Below are 21,798 nucleotides of genomic sequence, written 5' to 3' on the forward strand. Positions count from 1 at the left end.
GCCCTAGAAGGGGGGGAGGGGAAAAGAGAGAACAGATGTTACTGTGGTCCTGGATCCAGCCTTGGCCAAACTCTTCTCTTCATCCAGTACAAGAATAGGAATAAAACCTGCTGTAAGAGATGGAATCAACAACAGAGTTTTGTTTCCATCTCAAAGCTTCTGAAAATAACTTCTCAGTATTTTCCACCACTGTCACTAAAGCAGGGAGGTTGGATCCTTAATGGTTCAGAACAAATAAAGCAGCCTGCTCAGTCCTAGGGCACTATCACCATGGATGGAAACAGCAAGCCAGGAAAGAACTGGAGAACAGAGTAAGGTAGCTGCAAGCTAATATCCTCAGAAGATGGTGCAAGACAGCACATAAGAATGATGAAGTTTTTCCTTCTAAAGTTTACATCACTCTGATCAGTACCATTCGGGCAGTATGGAGCTGAAGGGCAACAGAGCATGTATTTCCATGTGACAGGAAAAGCTGAAACAGAAATAATATTATAGGCCTGGAAGGGAGTTACTGCCAGGTGGCAAGTGTAACCCAGGGCATCGTGTGAAAATGTGGAGCTGAAATACCCTACGCTGTGTGTGGGAACATGGAACAGGAGGCTCGTGAACTTATACTTCTGCTCGAGGGCTTCATGGTATCAAAATATCTTAGGGAGCGTTAAGTGTCACATCTGTCATATTTTGGCTGGCTTGGACAAGGTGCTTTCCAGCTAGTCAGACAGGTGGCCCTCGCCGCCTTCTCTTGGATGCTTGACAATGAGTAAAACAAGCGTGGGAGCCCCATCCCTGCCTTTGCTTCAGGCTGCCTCCCCTCTCCATGGCCAGCGAGCCAGCCCTGCAGCAAGCCTTACCGCAGCAGAGAGATGTTCCTCCGTGGGATCTCCTTCAGCTCGCTCAGAGTGGCGGCCTTCCCTGCAAAGCAGTAGTTGGGGTTGTAGTCTGTCATGATGGCTGATGTGCGGATTTTGCTCAGTTTATATTCTGGGCTCTGCAGTCGTGCTCGGGCTCCTTCCAGTTGCTGCTTCCTAAGGTGATAAACTGCAGGTGGGGAGGAAAATAAAAATGCACAAACAGTATCGACACCTGGAGAGAAAAGATAATGCTGGCCACACAGAACAGAAAGAAACCGACTCTGTAATTAGAAACGCTCAAGAAGCACCTTTAGCTTGCCAGTATCACGCTCTCCTCCATGCTCGGTAGTGATCTAGTACAGGCTATGCAAACTGCCTTATTCCTGCAGAATCCTAATTACCTGGGAGCGATTAGGCACCCTCTGCTTCTCTGTACATTGGCTGAGGAAAGGGTGCTCCACTAGACATCTTGCTGGCATCGAGTCCCCAGAAGCACACCCTCTCCCTGAGTGAATTATAGGCTTTACTACTGCTGTGACTGCAGCCTATATAGCAGTGGCTGCTAAAGAAATGCCTGCTAAGAGGGCTTTCCAAGCTCTTTTCTCTGTAGAAAATACCAGGACAGAGCAGTCCCTACCCTTTGGGATGACCCTTGTGCCTGACTGTGGGGTGACGATGTTTTCTATCACTTCTTTCTCCCTGTCCCTCTGATCCCCCCCTTGGGAGATCACAACACTTTGGCTCCAAGTATTAAATAAAGGTGTGTGGCCAGGTGGCCTCCTTTTGTCTGATTTAACCAGGAAAAGCCAAGTCAAAGGGTGATAAGCAGTAAGTGTTCCTTACCGATAGATAGGCTGCCACAAGTGAGGACCATTCCAAGCACCACAATCACAGCCACCACAGCTGAGAGGAGTGGGAGAGGCAGGTGTCCCTCTGGGATAGGACCCTGTGGCACTGGGGAAAAAAAAAAACAGAGGTGCATTAATCAGAAAGCAACCAGGGCTGCTGTAAAGCACCACTCTAAAGGTCACTCCTACCTCAGAAAACAATACAGACATTATGGCCAGACCGCCTTATAAAAATCACGGCAAATTCCTCTACAGCCCTGGAGATTGCAAAATTACCCAAATAATTCTGAAATCATTTGAAGATAGAAAACTAACTGGTAAAACACAGATTTCTTATCCAATTCTTCACTTTTTTAAATAAATGGGTAACATCACTGCTCAGAAGTTGAAACTCTCTACAGTCTTGATGCTTTGGTGTTCCAAGAGTCTGTGTCAGGAAATAAAAGCAAATATCAGGCATCAGCTGAACAGACACAGTGGGCAACTGCTGTGGAAGGAAGTAATTTGTGGCTTAAATAACTCAGCAGTAGGGGTGGGGGTGTGTGTGCATATATGTACACACTGGAGAGGTATTTACGCTTGAGTATCTGATACACTGTGCCCATTCAGGGAACTTCAACTGTGTCTCTTTATGCATATTTTACCTTCTACCTAATCCAAACCTGAACTTTGGAGATGGTGACAGAGACGCCACTCAGTGTGTAAGGAAAAGGACATCAGGAATTTTCAGTCATATCTTTGACGGACATTTGTCCTAACGCTGTGTTTCCTGGAGCCGCTAGCTGTAACTTGGGGAGCTGACCATCAAAAAAGCCAGGGGGAGAGATCATACCAAGAATACAGACATTATCCAACAAGGGTAAAACTTGACATCTTACCAGTGCAGGTGACATTGTCATTAGCTAGCACAGCCCCCATCTCGCATTGGCAGACCGGCAGGTTGGTGTCGGGGTCCCGCTTGCAGTTGTCCGAGTGACAGTGGCTGCAGTTAAGATAGATCTGAACCTCCACCTCGCCGTGACTCTCCATGGCTGAGCAAGGAATCAGACGATAGACGGGCTTAGTTCAGTTTTCCCATCTTGTTCCAGTAAGGACAAAACCCCCAAACCAAAACGCAGCAGGCACCTACAGCTTCTCTCCTTCTCTGCAGGAGAGCAGATAGCCCAGCAGAGTGTGGGCATGACAGAAACCTGGTGGGGGCCAGGAGGGAAGAAGGTATTGGGTCCCTCAAACAGGGAGCTCTGGAAGCAATTTGACCTGAAAAGGTCTGGGACTGAGGATATGCAGTTGAACCTGATGACTGGCATCTCTCCTGGCCTAGAGATTGAGAGGAAAAAGGTCTCAGAGTGCTACAGAAATATTGAAAGAAATGACCACAGCTAAAGATCTGATCTGCAGATCTGCCTGAATAAACCGCATAAAAAAAGCAAAGACAGGAGAAGGGGTGGGAAAGAGGAAACAGAGAGGAAGAAGGAAAAAGGAAGAAGAAAAGAACTAAAAGGAATGAAAAGTATAGTGTACCTGCCAGGGGATGCAAGAAGATCTCTCCAATGGGGTTCACAAAAGAGATGCCATCCTGCCCGCCAGCTGTGATATCATCATTATCAGAGGCATGCCCCCCTGGGAAAGGAGAGCATGGCTAGCATCAGTGCTGCGTGCTGCAAAAACGTGGTGCTCTGAAGGGCTGCATTCGTTCCTGGCTCTTAGCACCTGGGGTCACTCTGTAACCTCCCAGTGATGATGTCCTTGATGGATAAATGCTCACTTGACCCAGCCAGCACCAAGGTAGTGGTGTGTGAAGGGTAGCGAAGTGACTTATTCCAATGTAGGCTTCTCAGTTTAGCATGGTAAAATATACATGCAGAACAAAGAAATGGAACATCTTTCCTGGGCAACTTGGGAACGAATGGCGGGGTGATTTCAGCACACCTTCCAAATACTGAATCGCACAGGAACACTTCTGTAACCTTGATTTCCCCAGTTAAAGAGCGATGGCAGGGAGCAGGGTGGAAGCTTGAAGTATCAATGAGCCACCTTCTGCAGCAGTGTACCGCTGCATTGCGGGCTCTAGCCCTTGACTGCAGGTGCTCTGAAGAGCACAAAATCAGGCATCATAACTATTGCTCCAGCAGACTTACCTCTATAGCCTCCACCGCCGCCACCAGAAGTACAAGCTCCTCCTCCCCCACCAAAGCCACCAGAGGTGGCCCACTGGAGCTTGGCTAGAGCTTGGGAACAAGCTTGACCCCCTTCTCCACCTTCCAGAAGGGACTTCCCAGCCTGAGGAAGCAGACTGTCATCCTGCCAGCCACCACCGCCACCTTCAGCCAGAGTGAGAAACCAAAACAAGAGCAGGTGAGGGAAGCACAAGCAGAGGAAAGCAGGAGAGAGACTGCAGAGAGGTAGAGATTGGCACTTACTAATTTCTGAACTGCCTGCATTCAAGTTAACTCCTTCTTCAAGGTTAAGAGAATATACAGACAAGCTCCTTGTTGCCATGGATGACAACGAAGTGGAAATGTAACGCCCAACCTGTGGCATGCACGGCATAGCCAGCACCTTAGCACTAGTGGCATTAGGGAAATACAGACCCACCCTCCCCTTCAGGGTAAGTGCCTTGGGCTCTCAGCCCTGGGCACGCCGAGTTCCCTGGGGAAGCAGAAGCAAACTGGATTTCCTCATCCCGCTCTAGCGGCCCCTCCATGAGGCTATTACAGCAGGAGCTGGAGAATCGCTAGAGTATCACTGGAGTTTTTGGTCTCTTAGGAACGGATTCTAGGCACAGATGTTACAAGAGTATAAATAAGCTTCCATTTCTGGTGTAATTCCCGTGATAGAATTCTTGTTGTTCAGGTTTCAGGGGAGTAACAGAGGAAAGAGTCTTCTCTTCGAAGGCCCTTGTTACGGTGTGGAGGAGTGGGCTCCATCCCCAAAACATCATTTTCACTGAGTCATTCCATAGCAGAGAAGAGTCTGCCTATGCAACAGCCTCTACCAGGCCACTGATCACCTTACGCATTCTCCTTTACCTGGTGACACGCCACACAAGACGACATCCATTCCAGACTACAGCACATTTCTGACAACTACTGCCACAGAAAAATCCCCAAAGACCCAAAAGCAGCCCCTCGCTTCGTGCCTACAGGACAAGGTGTGTGTTCAGACACCTGATTCAGGCACGTGGTTCTGGTGCTCACCTGCTGCCCCAGTCCTGCCGCTGACGCCGGGCACTGCAGTGCTGTTCTCAAACTGCTCCAGGGGGATGGCATCCAGCGAGCTGTCCTGAGCCTTCAGGTAGGCTTTTCCTCCTCCTCCTGCTGCGATGAGCAAAGGTTCGAAAATCCCATCCTTCTGCTGGAAAACCCCCCATCAAACATCAGAAAAACTTCACGTCCCTTGCATACGTGAATCACATAAACTCATCAAAAATCATGAAAGCATCCCAAAGGAGAGCGGCCCAAGGCCAGGGCAAAGCTACCGACTGTTTCCTAAGTTCATTACAAAAATGTTTTACATTGTATTCCTGTGTACAAAGCAACTGTTTAACTGAACACCAAGGTTTTGGAATTATCTTTTCCTTTAGGACTGCTGCCAGTATTAAAGGTGGTATCCTGATGTGATTCCCAGACCTGGGCTGTCAAGAACCAAGGAACCAGTTCAGCTTCGTGACAGTGACAGGTATGATCAAGGATATGACAAGAGATACAGATTTTAAAATTGAAGAGACGAAGAGAGACAGAAGGAGAAGGAGGCAAGGAGGGACAGGAGGGGGAGAAGGAGATGCCTTTTTCATCACCTCTTTTTAAGAACTGGGTATCATACGCCGTGATCGACAGTGGAAGCTAGTTGCTCTGCCAGACACTGCTCAGGCAGGACGCGGAGAGGAAATACTTACTCTAAAGATGTAGGTTGCTCCTCCTCCACCCCCACCTCCTCCAGCCCAGTCCTTCAGGTCCCTTTTTTTTTGGTAGTCTTCTTCAATGAGAGATGACTCCCCTAAGCAGATCTTCTGGGTTTCAGAATTGCCCTGAAAGGAGACAAGAGGTGCACTTAGATATCAGCAAACTCCAGGTCTTGAGAGTTGTCTGTATATCTCAGTATAATAATAATGTATTGTTTGTGATGTATATCAGGCGTATATAAATCAGTATATAAATTATCTTTGCTGAAAGGGAACTCTTCTATGAGGACCAACATCTGAGGGGTAGGTCTGTCTGTTACCTCTGATTTGCAAACCCACATCACACACATAAGTGAAAATACAGATGCTCACAGAAAAAAACAAAGCTATACAGCAATAACTCATTGATAAATACGTAATTCATATTTTGCAGTGAAGGTTTGGAGCTGCAGAACTTCTTCAGAGAAAGGAAAACAAACATTAGTTACCCAACATATAGATTCATCAGGATTTCCAAAGCCAAAGAAAACTGGGCTTTGGAAGTGGGAAAAATGAACGGAAATTTTTCCAATAGCGCCTGCCAAAGGGAGCCAGTTAGTGCTGGGTTATGCTTGGCAATTTGGAGAACCAGTCATGAAGTGCAGGGGAATAACGGACAACTTTGCAGATAATGACCCAAGTCTAGGGAGTGCACTGGAGAGGGAAATGCAGATATATAAATGCATGTTTTAGTACAAGAATTGTATCTAAGTATCTAAAGTGAAGAAAGGCTGGTTTTAGAACCAGTTGCAGTATCTGGATAAGGCATCATATGCTCCAGGCAAGGTAAATGGTAACTCTGAATGCCTACAAGAAGAGTGTATACAACCCAAAACTCGAGAGTCTGTCTGTGGGGGAAAGAGAAAACATTTTTTTTTTTTCTTCCTGGGCAGGGGCTGACAGATCTCATTTCTGGAAAGATATCAAAGAATTCCTGTTGAAGAGGTAATTTTTGAGCTTAAGTAATAAAAGGACTTTCAAATCATTGGGTCTAGAATTAGAGGACACATACAAGCATTCACATCATCAATTTGTTTCTCATGAGTGGGTTTTTTTGTCATTACAAATGTCTGATCCAGGGGCCACTGGCATTAGTGGGAATATTCCCACTGGTTTTGATAGACTTTGGATTCAGACCTTAGTCTTTAAGCTTAGAGAGTATCCGGCACAGTGCAGCCACAACACTGCTGGATGCTTACATAAATAATATAAATTTTCTGAAATCCTGGCAGACAGAAAGAAACCTAGGCTGTGGAAAAATAAGAGTGGGAGCACACAACTCTCACCTACTAGCTCCCTGCTTAAAATAAGCAGAAGAAAGCTGATGAAGAACTTATTTCAAACACCAGGAGCTTAAAGCAAAGTTCCTGTGGGCTTCATATTTGTTTGTTCACTTTGGGATTGTTTTTCTTTTCAGAGTTCTTTATATTTGTTTTGAGATTCTTTCTGACTTGGTTTATTGGTTCTTCCCAGCCTCCTGACTGGATTTCATTGCTGGATTCTGGGATTTCTACCTTTCATCATCAACCCCCAAGCCACCCACTGAATCTCACTGAATCGTATCTGTAAAGTCTCTGCCCTCATGTGCTTGTGCAGTCCTCACCCCTGGGCAGGCATCCTCCCCCTGCTGCCCCACTAAGATGTACAGCAGCTCATCTTTCTCCAGCTGGAAAGTGGCTGAGATGAAGACCCCGTGGGACCTCTTATTGTGGTTTTTGGCCCCCTTCCCCCCAGCCGCTCCGTAGGCAGAAATCCTGGAAGAAAAAGTAAGCAGTTAAAGAGAGAAATCTCACACTTCTCATCCCCAAAGCAATTCCATCTGCAAACTCTCCCCAGCCTGCACTTCCAAACAGGCATTGCTTCAGAGCAGGCTCTCCTGCTGCCACACCTTGTGGCTGTTCTTTATCTGAGACCCATGTAGCCCGACGGCGCAAGGGGACGGAGCAGCTCTACAGCAGAGCACGACAGGCGGAGACTTCAGGAGCTGCTACGACCAGATCTAGAAGACCGAGGCTTTGGGACTGAAATGACGGCAGTACTTCCACTCGACTGCATGCCCACACTCCTGGTTCCGATCTCTAAGTCACCACTCCACCCTCCCATGCTCCGCAGTAGCTCAGGCACAGACCCTTACTCTGGTGCTCCTGTTCCCCTCTTACTTCACCGCCCCCGCTCGCTCAGCACGGACGGTCCCCACCCTCGTGGTTTCTGAAACTCCCCAGACAAAGAGCAGCCGCACGTGGCCACCGCGCCAGCACACACTGGTACTCGCCTGTATCGGTTTGTGGCCGGCACTCTCCAGACCTGCACTCCCCGGAGCCTGCCCTCCTTCTCCACAGTCACCGACACGTTGCTGTTCTTGTAGGCGCTGTCGCACTGAGCTTGAGTTGGCCCGTGTGGGCCACTGGCACCACACGTCGTGAACCACCAGAGCACAACAGATGTGCCCCCTGCGGCCGAGACAGCAAGAGTTGGGGCAGATCTGAGCCTCCCGTTATTTCTCAGACACATGCAGTAACTCACAATACTACGTAACCAAAGGGCAAGTGCCATTGAAACAACCAGCCACCCCTGTGGATATCTTTTTTTCATGATCCTTCAATAACAAAATCAATATTACTATTATTCACAAAGAACATTAATGATTTTTATATAAAAACTCCCAGATGATCAAGAGGAAGACCATATTGCTACAGTGTATGCTACCTACAGAGCTTTAAAATTCAATACATCTATTTGCTCACTTGTTTATTATAATTATAGAATAAAATCCTTAAACTTGCGTTTACAATGTTGAGAACTTGAAAGCCAGTACATGCTAAAGTTAAATTACCTGTTCAACTTTAACGTGGCTCCCTTGTAATACAATCCACTGAGATACACCCTTAACTGTACGATCGCAGGGTACTTCCATTATCCCAACCTCGTGCTAGTCCCAGCACCACCACTGCTCTGTGCATAGACACCGTCTGCTTTTTTCCCCTCCGGCCTGATTTCCTGCACACCATCTAATAAATCCTGGGCTGCAGAGAAACCCCATCGGCTGCAGGGGGAAGCAGGGGGGGCTTCTGAGAAGGGCTTTATCCAAGTGTCTCACAGACATCATCACGTCTCTTTTCTCGATGCCAGTATGAGGCAAGGAGATACTACTCAACTTCCCAGCTGAGAACCGAAGCGTGTACACAGGAGCAAAGGTTGCAAACACCTGCCATTCAGCTAGCGACCACCTGTGAAATGCGGTGGAAGTTTTAAGGGGCTTGGCTCAGGTTCACACCAGGACCTGTGGCAGCCGCCACAGTCAGAGGACAGGGACAGCCTCTTGCTCCTTTCAGGAGGGACCTTCTCCTCCAAGCAAATTTTTTCCTGGCTCTCATTAAGCATCATTCTTCCATTTCTACAACAATGCGGCAGATAACCACCTCCTCCATTCCACAACCCTTGCCCAAGACCCAAACCTACCCATCTTGTCTGGTGACTGAGATGAGGCCGAAGAACAAAACTATTCAGCGATGTATCCGAGGCCTGCAGGCTGCAGGGCAGGCACGAGGGCCAGAGGCAGAAGCAGGGTGGCAGGGGACAACGCCGGCTGCATTACAGCAGTCTCTGCCCCGGAGAGCTGGCAGCAGCACAGATTGGCACGCTTTGGGTGGGCACAGCCCTCAGGAGGGGGCACAGCCACACGCAGGTGTTGGCTGGCAGCAAAGGAGCCTCAGGCAAAGCTCCCCTCCCCAAGCCCTGCTTCAGACGGCTCTCCTCAACCACACAGCTGCTCTCCATCCTCCAGAGTGGCAGTAAACTGGTCCCCAGTGTCCCCTGTACTCCTAGTTTTTCATCCATTTTTTCTCCTCAATAGATTTCTAGATCCTCACTTACTTCCCCTGCCTCCCTCTTCATCTTTACACCCCTACGTCTCCTCTCGTTGGTTCAGTTTCACTGCTTACAAGTCCCAGTAAACCTCTTCCTACCCCCAGCTTTCAGTACTGGTCTACACCTTTCACTCCTGAGCTGACTCTTGAGTCATGCAGCTTCTGCTTTTACTTAAAGCTTCTTTGCTTGAAGATTCTGCTATTTTTCATAAAGATCCTGCTGTTTAAGGGCTGGCAAGTCAGGCTGCAGCAAACTGCTGCCCTGTGGCCAGCGGCCACCTGACACGGCCACCACCTCTCTGGGACGGATGAGACCTCGTTGCCCTGTTGCTACAAGGCAGCAGATCGCACACCCGAGGTGGGCAGGGAGCCGCCTTTTACAGCCAAGAGACAGGTTTGCAGTACTGAATCGCATACCTGGGAGGGAGGGCTCTTCCAGGGGGTTCAGAAGATGCTCATCCAGGTTACTAACCTCCCGCGGGTACTGGCGCTTCCCACTAAAATGATTCGGTTGTCTTCCTGTAATTGTAGAATGGATGAGAGAGATGGGAGGACGGTAGAAAAGAGAGATGGATAATTTAAAGTTAACATGAATGAACCAAGTACAACCATTTGGTTAAAGTAAGTAAACAATATCTTGGGCAGAAAAGGTGTTCTAAAACAATCATGGGTTTTTATTATTCTTTTGGGTCCGTGCCTTGGGTTAGCTCCTTGTGTCTGTGCTGAAGGCAGCGGGTCTTCACACGAACACAAACCCTCCGCGTTACCTAACTCAGCCCACGCAGGCTCACCACCCGGATAAGCCCCTTGGCCAGCCGGTGGCACTGGCTGTGATCAGAAGAGGCTTCAGGAGAAGCAGTGTGGGAGAACAGATAGCAGGTGTTAACGCTCTGCTTTGCAAAGGGCGGGTGGCAATTCTGGGCAGGCAAGGGCGCGGAGGTGTAAAGGACAGCGACAGCATGTTATCTTTGCTTCTGAATGGCATCACGGTAAGTAAACCAGCTTAAGAGATCGCTCCCCTGTCAGCAACCAATTTTGAGCACCTCGAACCTTGCTCAGAGAATAAAATACTAAATAAAATTACATGTCTCACTAACATACACAGTTAAGAAACAGCACCATACCCGTGACACAAGCTGTAAATCTTGGACAAACCTTTCAGAAAAACAGCATCACGCTATATTTCTCACCAGCGAAACAGGCCTTTAAAAATCAGCCCTTTCTCAGGGAGGAGGGACTTCACAGCAGTTGCTGACCCAAAGCACCTGGGTGCATTGAGAACACCACACTAAAGCTGCCTTACCACAGGAAAAAGTAAGACCAGAACCCTTGCCCTAAAATCTGTAAGCATCCTGTTTCAATAGTCAAATTACCCATTTTATGCAGATTTTTGATTGGAAAATCTCTCTAAGAAAAAGGAGAGTTTTCCTTCCATTTTCTGAGCCCTTAGTTCATTTAATACTGAACATTTTTCACCAGTTGGAAAACATTACAAATATTTCAATTTGTTCCAGTTGTGAGAATCTAACAGCTGTTTGATGCTCTGTTCAAAAGAGACTCACTCAGTTCCAGCTGGACAATTATCTCCACCACAAAGCCACTGCTCTAAATAGCGATAATTAACACCCTTGTTAGCTGTGTCAGAAAGGCCAAATAACTAATTGAAGCATGGAGACCTTGCTGAGCTCTTACTCCTAAGAATATTCCCCCGAGGTCTGCCTGAAAGCACATTGATGGGTGGAAGTAAAAGGGAGCTTTGTACTGACACACTGTTCATAGCGAGATAGAGAACTTCAAGGGATGAAGTTGTCAAGCCAGCAAAAAATGAAATTAACCCAACACAAATGAACTGGATCAAAGACAAGAAGGAAAATCAAATGAAAAAGACAATGCACGGCCAGAAAAGATGCTTGGTGTCCCAAGGCCTGCACTGAATTACGAATCCCAAGGGTCATCACAGTTTCAGATACTTAGAGATGTACAAGAAGTCTGGTTGTGTTTGCCAGAGCAAAGGAATGTAAATCACTCTCTGAAACAGAGTCGGTCTGTGTGTCTGCACTGATTTTTTTTTGCAGCATCTCGACCGAGTATCCCAAGGCAATGCCTCATTTCCAAACAAACAACCTCTCCTCCTCCTCCAAACAGTCACAAACCCTCACGTGCTGGAAGAAGGTTTCTGTTTCCTCCGTGCTTAGCAGCAGACAAGCTGCAAGACAGGCTGAGCATCACCCTGTCCACATGAACTGTTAGAAGGCTGATATTTTATACATATCAGAGGTCAGGTGGCATTTCCTACAAACATGGTGGAGCCCTGGTATCCAGGGGCTGGTGCTCCAGTCTATTTTAGCTTCCATTTCCTCCTCTGATGGCCAGCGTGTTGTCTGTAAGTGAATGGAAGGGCACAAGACTTCATTCATGTTAAGGTGTCCAGATATCAGAAAAATATAACCAGAAAAAGATGAGCACAGGACTCCTTCCTCCAGGATTTAGCTAATGCTGTTGATTTCCACACTGAAAATGGAGTGAGGGAAGTGGAAAGAAGAAAGACAGGGCATCTCCTGTGTGCAAAAAGCTAAAGTAACTCACTCCTACTTCTCTGTCTCTGGGACTGTAGTGAAAAAAGCTGTAGTGGTCCTGTGGCCGGGATTAATCAGAGTAAGGTGCCCCACAGGATCCTCAAAGTGTGCATGGTCTGCTCAGAGATCCCACCTTCCTGAGGCAGGCTGGAGTATTCCTGGAAGTCTCTCCAGCTTGTCCTAGAGTGGGACAGAGAATGAGGAAACTGCACCAGCTTTCCCCTTCCCCATCCCTTTGGCTGATCTATTGCATTTCTAGTCAACACCTTCTTAAATCGGCAAAATGAGGCAGTAACGAGGTTTGAACCCCCCTTCCCCCACCAGGCACCTCAAGCAACGAGGCTGGCAGGTCAACAGAACCAGCCTTTGCTGGGTCGGGGACTCCCAAGTCACGCACCAGAGATAGGCTATCCAAAAGCTCTCTTTGGTCACTCTTCCCATTTATAAACCAGTCTTGGAAACTGTAAATGATGCACAGAAGGAAATGTCGTGCCTACACCAGGGCAGCAGAGTGCACTTTGACAGACCAGAGACCTGCGATCCTAACGGGAACAGCATTGTGCTCGGAGCAGCAAAAGGTAATAGCAGAAGCAGCGATCACACAAGCGCCGAGGAGGGCAACAACCAGCACCCTATTTGCTGTCCCAGCCCGCATTTTCATATTTAGACACCCAAAATGCAGACCTCTTCTCTGAAAGCACTAGTTAACTGCAGCGATGAGACACCTTTGTGCTGTCCCCTAGAAGTCCTCACAATGAACCAGACCCATGTCACCTGGTCTGTGACACAGTCTTACACGAGGTGATTGTATGAACCAGAAGGTGGTTTCATCTCACCTTTTTCACAGGGAAAACATATGCCACTGCCCAGGAGGTGCCATCCAAAACCAGTCTGTTTGGTTTGTGTCCTTATTGGCGTCCCTTGAGCTGCCCTCACCACCCACTTGTTTTCCTCCTAAACCTTACTGAATCAAACCTCACCTTCTTTCGTAGCCTGCATGTAGACAAGCAGTGCTTTCAGAGTCTGCACTGGGTTTTGTAGAGCAACTGAATTGAAATAGGTGGAGAAAATAATATTTACATCCTAGTAAGCAGCAAATTCTTCCTTCCTGCCATATAACCTTCCTGCTGCCCTCATGCAAAGAATTTGCTGCTTGGATCTTAATTGGCTCCATCTCTGACATCTGAAACCTCTCATTGCCAGGGAGAAATAATTTCATTACTGAAAACACAGCAGAGCTGCTGGGCTTCTCTGCCATCTAACTGAATTAAAGTCATGAGAAGACAAATGCAACGTGGCTGCCCTCAGAGGCGAGAAAACGTCAATTTGCAAAGACAATTCAAGGAACAGTGGCAAGTGCAACGTTTCTGAGAAACGTGTTTCCTTCATGATGTCTGTTTTCTGCGTCAGTCACATATCTCTGGGTCACCCCCCCAGATGGCATCAGTGCCAGCTGCTCCTGGACATAAGTGCTATTTATACTAATTGAAAGCAAGGAGTAACTTGGGGGTTCTGTTGGACAAACTCTGGTAACTTTGCTGCAGCAGCATTTACGCAGCACCTATTTGCCAAAGGATACACCCCTACACCAGAGCCAGCAAAATTCTGTGGGTAAACTGGAGGCTGTATTTGCTTTCAGGAGGGCAGTAAACTCGAGCAGTTGGGGGCACATCAGCTGGCACAAGAGCATCTGGAATCACTCCCTTCAGTATCCTCAAAAGACTTCAAAACCAAGTGTTAGCATGGAGGTCCAAACACTTTGGTGTATGGGAGCCAGGGCTGTTAAGGAGTTAGAGTGAATAAATGACGTCACCATCAGGGAACATTTTTTCCTCTTAATTTTAAATGAAAATGTGCATGCTCAGCATTTTATAGATGGGTGGTTTCAGTGCCCACAGACCAAAGGGACAGAGAACAGGAGACCGAAGGGGACAAAGGTGGGAAGGAAAAGGCGCTTTTGTCAATGAGCTTTTAACCCGTCTGTTCTGACATAAGCCTTCCCACGTGTGATGTCAGGCTACAGCTAGCTTCCGCAGAGACGCGCTACCACCCTAAATGCTGACGCACTGCGCGTGCGACACAGGCCCACCGATGCAGTTTGTCTGCAACAGAAGTCACAATTCAAGTGCTGCATAGTCTCCCGTTTCTTTACAACGGAGCACACAGGTATTTTCTCCAAGTACAAAAATAAGGCAGCTTCTAATATTTGCAAGTGGTTCAAGTATCTAACCTCTTTCCACTTGTCTGCTAAGAAAATCCAACTCTTACTAACATGCTTCAGAGGGTAGCACTGGCTCTGCTTTACCGTGGAATATACTGTTGTCAGCCACGTCTGCAGTAATGAAGCAAAGGAAAACACATCTGTTATATATATATATATATATATATATAACATCTAGCAGCGACAGTGGACATAACTCCTTGCAGAACAAAACAAACTTGTTGCAGTAATCGAAACTTTACTGTCAGAGTCACTTTATTCCTTTGTTTTCTTCCTTTCCTCCACACTAAAATATGGTGACTTTCCCCTTTGATTTCAACAAATTCTCTTCAGCTCTCAACTGCCGGGGTGCATGGGTCAGCGGGGACTGCTGAAGGACAGGGTGATGTAATCCTTCCACTTAGAGGCTAAGGAATAAGTTGAGTGTTTCTTGCCAAGACACACAGACAGGTCTCAACTACGTGATACAGGATATCCCAGATTAGAGAAAAAAAGAGCACTAGGAGGCTGACACACTATAAAATTGCCTCTACTTGCAATCTCCAGTAGGTCTGAGATCAAATGGCATTGTGCTGCAAAAGCTAACACAAGTGATCCAAGAACAGAGCGTGTGTGTCCTGGATCTGTGGGGTGCTGAATACAGTACCCCAGCTCTTTAAGGGATTCTGCAACATTTGTGGCTCACCGTCAGTGAAGCAGTCCAGTCCAAACGTAATATTGTCGACAGCAATGTCAGCTCGGGAATTCCAGCCCCAAGTTGCCAGGAGTTGCAGTTGAAACCTTTGCAATAAGACAGAAGTTTTAGATAAGACAGACAAAGGGGCAGGGGGGGAAAAAACCCCAAAACCTAAAAATACAATGTTCTCATATCATCAAACCATGATCATCACTATTTAGAACGTTTCCTCCAGACAAGCCCTGCTGAGCAGCCAAAAGGGCTTGCTAGAAGTCTTATCCACATGTCAACAGTTAGTGAGGACCAACCAACATTCATATAATGCTACATTTCATGGGGAACAAAAACAAGAGCCCTATTTCCCCCACTATCTGCATGCACACGTAGAAACACAAGCTACTGTCCTTCACTAACAGTTATACACACACAAACATCCTTATTCAGTTGCTATAAACAGTCATTAAAACAGGGAACAGGGAATCAGACCTGTGCAAAATGGAAGAGAAAAAAGAATAAAAACTGAACAGAAAAACAATATCCAAATAAACAGGAATCCGGAGCCTGCTCCTCAGCCAATGTAACTCAACAAGGTGACATGAGTTTATTTCAGCTGAAGGTCAGAACATTTTAAATTTCAGCCATAACTCCCTGAAGTATTATCTTTCTGGGCTGTCTCATCTTTTTCCACCATGACCAGGTGTTTAGCTACTTATCTAGGAGGTCTGCCATGTCCCAAGTGCGTTGCCATGTTGTGAATTCACAAGGAAGAAAGGAAATTGGCTGAGGGATCTCCCTCTAATGGATGGGACTGAGTTGTTTTTCATTAAATTTCAGAAATAAACAGATGTCTCATGTCCAGTCCATTTAGAGCTTATTAAAAGCATATGGAGAGGACCTCTACTGCTGTCACTGGTGAAGCTCAATGATGATTTATGAGAGATCAAGCACTGACCTGCCTATGCATTAATCATTAACCCTAGGAGCGCGCTTGCCCAAAATTATTGGCAATAAAGTATGTGTGCGTATTCCACCCACTGGCCAAATGCTGGTCCATATCCACAGTTAATATAACATTGCATAGCTGCATCAAAATCTTTAGGGATCAGCTGCTTTTACCCCAACTCAGGAATGGTCCCTGGTGCTTAAATGGAAGCGTTCACACCTGCAAGGTCTGAGTACTCTGGGAGTAAGTGCTGGTGCAGCAAATGCAAATCAAGGGTCTCTTGAGTAACCACTGCCTTAGCTACGGGTTAGCAGGGGAATTTGCCGTCAGATGTCCTTCCTGCAGAAGCCTGCCTCTTTCTTAGCAGGTTTAGCAATACTTGTGCATTTTCAGACCTCGTACATCAGTCCACTGAAACTAGGCAGTAACTCCCCCAGTCGTTTGATGGAAGAGGAAGTCACGGCACCCTGAGCCTTGGACTAGGGCACTTCTCACTCCGCTCAAGCTGCTGCATCTGGTCCGTGGAGCCAGAGCAGGAGAGGGCCATGGCTCTGCGCCTGCAGGGGGGTTTCTGCTCCAGCTGAGTAGAGTGGGAGCCTGGGGAAGCACTGCCCTCCCCCAGTGCATGAGAATAGATGGCTCAAAAGCTCTGGGCTCTGTGTGCCTCCCCTCCCTCCTAACTTCAGAAAAGGGGAGGAATTTGCCTTTTGAACTCTGTGCTGTGTTAGCCAGAGGGGTTTCCAGGGCTCCTGCTCATTGAGCTCATTTTGCTGACTCCAGCGTATTACACTGTCCAGCTCTCTGGTGTCTGGTCTTCTGCCTGTCGATTTTCCCTGATAGCAGCCTTTTTCCCTGTGTGTGTGAACCAAGCGACTGAATTTAGGTGCCCCGCTGGGAGGCTGATCAGCAGACTGCGTAGTTTGTCCTCCTTCTCTCCCAAGAAATACATTCACTGGAGGAAGCTGTTGCTAAAAACTACTTATATATCCCCTCCATAGTCTTCTCCTATCCGCTAAGGCTGCTCTACTTCTGGCCCCATCAAGCCCTCCATGCCTTGCTACAGCAACTATTTGTGTTGCGACTCATGTCTACCCTTTCTTGTGTGATCTGTCCCCTCCCACCCTCTTTGCTCCGGGCTATCATCCCTTTGAGGAACCAGGGAAAAATATAACCCTTTCTCACAGCAAGAGAAGGACACATGTTTCTTGGAGATTCAGGATACAGAAAAATGACATGCCAGCCCAAACTCTGTACTAAAAAAATTCCCCAAGCACAACATTGCTGGAGTTTGCGTTACCAAGGAGAGCTGCCAGCACCCACAAACATACAGAAAAGGCACCCACGGAGGTTTATACCGAACTGTGCTACCATCGTACAGCAGTGGTTCACCATATGCCTCCGTTTACAATTGTTTGCAACTTCGCCAACCTTCAAGCAATTTAGGCTGAACTTTTCTATTTTGGGTGATTTGGTATGACTTGCCTAGCAGTCAAAATGATTTCCTAGTGTTGAGGATGAGGCAATGCAGGGATTCATCACTTTGACCATGCCCAAAAATGCTGACATTGTTTTAAGTGCTCTGTGCTACCAGCGTTTGCAAGTGGGAACTGAAATTTGTGAGGAAGAGAGTCACATGGCAGGGATGAGCTTTTTTCCCCTTTTGTATGATAAATTTTAGTAAAATGTCCTTGAAAATTTAAATCCCTGCCATTCCATGCCTGGTAGAACCTTTTTAATCCTGCAGTCTCCTCTTCCTTGGATATCTCCAAGTCTGGGGCTAAACAGTACTTTCCATGGCAGTGCTGTTGTGAACTGCGTCAGGTCCTGCTTCAGCTACATGAAGCGAGAACTGCCCTTCCAAAGTAACAAATACACTTTTTCTTCCCCAGTCCTCCTTTCTTTTGCTGATCCTGGCTAAACAGGAGAAAAAAAGCTGCCTAAACCGAATCCAGAGCGAAAAAGGTAGCCTCTTGGAGAGGCTGGGGAGTTCCCTTGGTATTTATGGCAGGGGAGCTTGGACTTGGGTGTGCAGCGGGTTTGGGGCCAAGATCTAGGGAGCAGCCAAACAACCAAACAGGAAGGCTGGGATCATCAAAACAAAAATGCACAAGAAATCACCGGAAGGAGAAGGGAACAGGAGTGCAGGGAAGGAATTAAAACTTAACAAAAAAACCAGCACACAGAGACAGAGCAGCTGCTGGAAGTGAGATGGAAACAAGCAGCAGGGAGGAGTTCAGAGAGGGAAATTACAACTGGAAGCATGAGAAAGATAAAATGGGAGCTTGAAGGAGAATGAAGAGAGACGAGTATATGAAAAAAGCAAGCAAGGTGGCGAGTGCTCGCAGAAGCAGGTGAGATGAAGCAGGAGCAGAGCACGGAAAGAACAAGGCAAGAGGTCTGGGACAGAGCCCATGTCCTGGCAGCACAAAGACCAGGTTTTTCCTCACCTGGGGCAAATACCTGCAACACCTGCCAGCAAAGCGTGTGCTGCTTCTGTTTCTGTAATAGATGGGTGCAGCAAATGGCAACTTACCCCTCCTGTTAGCCCCTTGGCCAGCACAGGCAGCACAGGTCTGCCTGCTCGGCTGAGCAGTTCAGCCTCACCCACCTGGACTGCCACTGTCCCGCCAATCGGTTTAAAATTTGTTTGAAAATGGCATACAAAAAGGTTACATGGAGCGAAACAAGATTGAACTACTTGAAACAGTGTCAAAGCATGTGCACACATGACCTACCGACTTCTTTGGTTTTGTCTAGGTGCTCAACCGTTTCAAACATTACAGTACTTCACTACCAGTATTTTCCAAGCAGTGCTGGCCAGTGCTGCCTAAAGCCTCTTGCCATCCATTCCGCCCGGCCACACAAGATCCATTTTGCTTCAGAACCGAGGGCTGATGCAGAAATCAGAGTCTTCAGGGGACAAGCATAAGGGACCGTAATATCAGAGGAGGCAGAAGGTCTTAAATACCTCTGAAGAGCCCCCAGGACTCCACTGCAGTTAGGTCTGTACATGAGAGTACCTCGGGAAAAGAGCTATTCTGGACAAATTCACTGGTCATACTTTACATATGCAGAACTAAACAGATGCTAATCCACAGGGCTCCAGACTGTGTCAGACAAGAATATTAAATACACTGCCAGCATGCAGACCTAGCCTATCCTAACGGAATAATTCATGGCAAAGGTGCATATGGTGAACACATGATAATGCTGAGACCAAAGGCAATCATGAAATTAAACTAGAAAGAGGGTAGAACAACATTTTCTCTTCTCCAAGTTTTACTGCTGCTTGGGTCTGAATTGCTGTCGCTTCCAGAGCCAAATCCCTTAGCCTTTTACACAAAGATGCAGAGAATATTTGGAGTTAAAAGGAATCCCCTCACACCTCCTAATCCATGGAGTTTTGAAACATCCTTCATCGCCAATATTAGGTAGATATTTTCCCATTTATAATATTCACTGCATAGACTGAGATTTTTCTCTCCTAAGTGTCATGTGAAACAGGCCTTCCTGAGGAACATGCGCAAACACAGCTGGGAGCAATTTAAAAATAATTTGTGCCGTGCACAATAACCAGCTGAGCTTCCAGCACCAGCTACATGGCTTGAGACTGAATGACACTGGGTCAGGGAGGAGAAATACCTCATCAGAATTAGATTGCGTTGAAAATCTTTGAAACTTCAGTATTTGACTTCATTTGAAAACCAATGTCATGTTGTATTTTCACATGTAAAACGTTAGTGCAAGGCTGATTTGGGCAGCAGTCTTTTGCTGAGATTGCTGCATCCGTAACGTGGCAATGAACGGCCGGCAGCCGCCCAGGCTGCACCGACACAGGTCCTCACCAGGCGGCCGTCTGGGCTGACCGTGGGTTTAGACTCATTTGACTCACGTGGCTGGTTTTACTGTGGAACTACAAGGTGCAGCTACGCCAACATACCCGTCTCCCTACTGGGAGCACTTTACCACTGAAAGTACACTGGCTTTCTCAGATGGGTAAAACGTTTCCAGTGCTGACACTCCTGTTCCCCACACCTAAGCGCTGCCCGGGGCTGCGTGGAAGCGCAGACACACGGCGTGGGCCTGTGCTGAGCCGGCTGAGTACGTGCACGAAGATGCATGCATGACAGAATGCTTCCTCAGCAAGCGTAATCACAGCACTCTGCAATTTTTTCAGTAGAAATGGCCTTGGAAGAAGGCAAGAATGAATGTGCTGCTTCACAACAAAGACAGTAACGATTCACTAGATCTCTAGGGAGAGCCCTGGATGCTGCCAGTGGAGCTCTTACCGGTTCTGAAGCACTGGCATCGGAAAGGTGATGAGAAACCAGTGGTCGCTCCAGCTGCCTGCCCTTTCCCACATGGGCCAGGTGACTGGAGCTCCCTTTATCTCTCCCCGGACAGAGAAGGAGACGGTACCATTGTAACTGCCAAAAACATGCACTGAGAACTGGACCTGTAACAGAGGAAGAAGAGGAAAGGAACGGTACCCTGTGATAAAAAGGGAAAGGTACTCATTTCTCCCCTCCCCGGGGATCTGAGACACCCAACCTTCGATCCTGGGTCAACCTGTTTAATCGCACACACCACCAAGACCCCCCCTGTTGCCTGTGTATGACTTGTCACTGCTCCTGGCATGGAATTTCCTCAGCGGAGACCCCCTGACTGACACTCCCTGGGACAGCGGCTCTCTGACGGCAATACCCACGGCCTCGGGCAGCCCTGGGCGAGTGGGCGCTCGTTTCCCTGTTACCTCCTTCAGGAACAAGCAGGAAAGCAAAGCAACACAGGCTTCAGCTCGAGAAATGCCTACCATTAGATGCTTCCCCTGGAGTTAGGTTACTGTAGAAACCCAACCCTAACCGCATTCCTCCGGTGGTCTCACCAGCTTAAAGATTCCTGTGAAAGGGTTTGAACCGCAGTTTAAATCTTTTAAGGATTCCCACTGTAACCACCCAGGTTAAGGCGCTGCATTGCATGGCTCGGTCTATACCCAGACACCATATAGGGCACAGGGGCACCCCAAGGGAGAGTGCCCTGCCCCAGGGACCCTCGAAACAAGGAATTGTCTCCTGAGGCAGGAAACCTCAGCCCAGACCTTTGCTCCAAGTCATAGGCACCATCTGGACTGTAGCACCCATATAACAGGTGGGCAACCGGATCACCAGGCATTTTGAAGCAGGACTCGTTCCTCTTAGGAGCAGCCACTTCCACCTCGGCACAAGAGCGGACTGCTATTTCCACCGCTGCTTTGAGTGTTCCCCTGCCCCTTCTGCTACAGAGGCCCGCACAGCAGCAGCAAAGGGAGCACGCACAGGCACACGCTGCAACAAACAGCCACGGGAACGTCCTCGCTCCTGACACGGGGGTTCAAGTCCTTGGCAGCGGAGGAGAGAATGGGTCCAGGTCTCCTGTGACCTGTACACCACAAGCAACAGTTACTGCTTCTCCTCCTCCTGGCTCTGTGAACCTAGCTGAAGCACATTTTGTTTTGTTGGAATTACCCAGAAAACTTGACCTAGATTTATAAATAAATGTAAATGCTGGTTACATTTTTGGCACCTGCACTTTATTTCTTTTGCCAGCTCTAATTAGGAGGCATCAAAGCTTTCTGTTTTTCTTTAGCAGGGCTGGACGCCAGCTCAAACTTGCAGCTTAATTTTCTTAAGTGTTATGAGTACAGTATTATTTAATACTTTTAATTCCAGCATCTCAGAGCTCCTCTGATTCTTTGTAGAGATTTGGGCCGAAGGCAGGTTATGTTATTTTATCTATGCCAGGTTGCCCTCACCTTTCAAAATTCCTGAAGAATGTGAACAGAATTTATTATCTTAATCTATTCCTGGAAAATCTAATCCCTACTAACTTCACACTCCT

General features: G+C 47.5%; 1 protein-coding gene across 1 annotated transcript in view; it reads right to left on the reverse strand.

Annotated features, from left to right (window-relative positions):
- LTK (leukocyte receptor tyrosine kinase) overlaps positions 1-21,798 on the reverse strand; it is a 105,259-nt gene that overhangs the window by 24,221 nt on the left and 59,240 nt on the right. Inside the window, exons 9-21 of the mRNA XM_040601501.1 lie at positions 20,211-20,377; positions 14,988-15,082; positions 9,923-10,024; positions 7,912-8,089; positions 7,243-7,393; positions 5,595-5,726; positions 4,897-5,053; positions 3,838-4,020; positions 3,221-3,319; positions 2,578-2,730; positions 1,695-1,805; positions 852-1,038; positions 1-3 (exon numbers count right to left, since the gene is read on the reverse strand). The exon at positions 1-3 is cut by the window's left edge and continues 88 nt beyond it. Of these exons, the coding sequence (XP_040457435.1) occupies positions 1-3; positions 852-1,038; positions 1,695-1,805; positions 2,578-2,730; positions 3,221-3,319; positions 3,838-4,020; positions 4,897-5,053; positions 5,595-5,726; positions 7,243-7,393; positions 7,912-8,089; positions 9,923-10,024; positions 14,988-15,082; positions 20,211-20,377 (1,718 nt within the window). The remainder of the gene's footprint in view (positions 4-851; positions 1,039-1,694; positions 1,806-2,577; positions 2,731-3,220; positions 3,320-3,837; positions 4,021-4,896; positions 5,054-5,594; positions 5,727-7,242; positions 7,394-7,911; positions 8,090-9,922; positions 10,025-14,987; positions 15,083-20,210; positions 20,378-21,798) is intronic.

This window comes from Falco naumanni, chromosome 7, assembly GCF_017639655.2.
Source record: "Falco naumanni isolate bFalNau1 chromosome 7, bFalNau1.pat, whole genome shotgun sequence".
Classification (NCBI taxonomy): Eukaryota; Metazoa; Chordata; class Aves; order Falconiformes; family Falconidae; genus Falco; species Falco naumanni.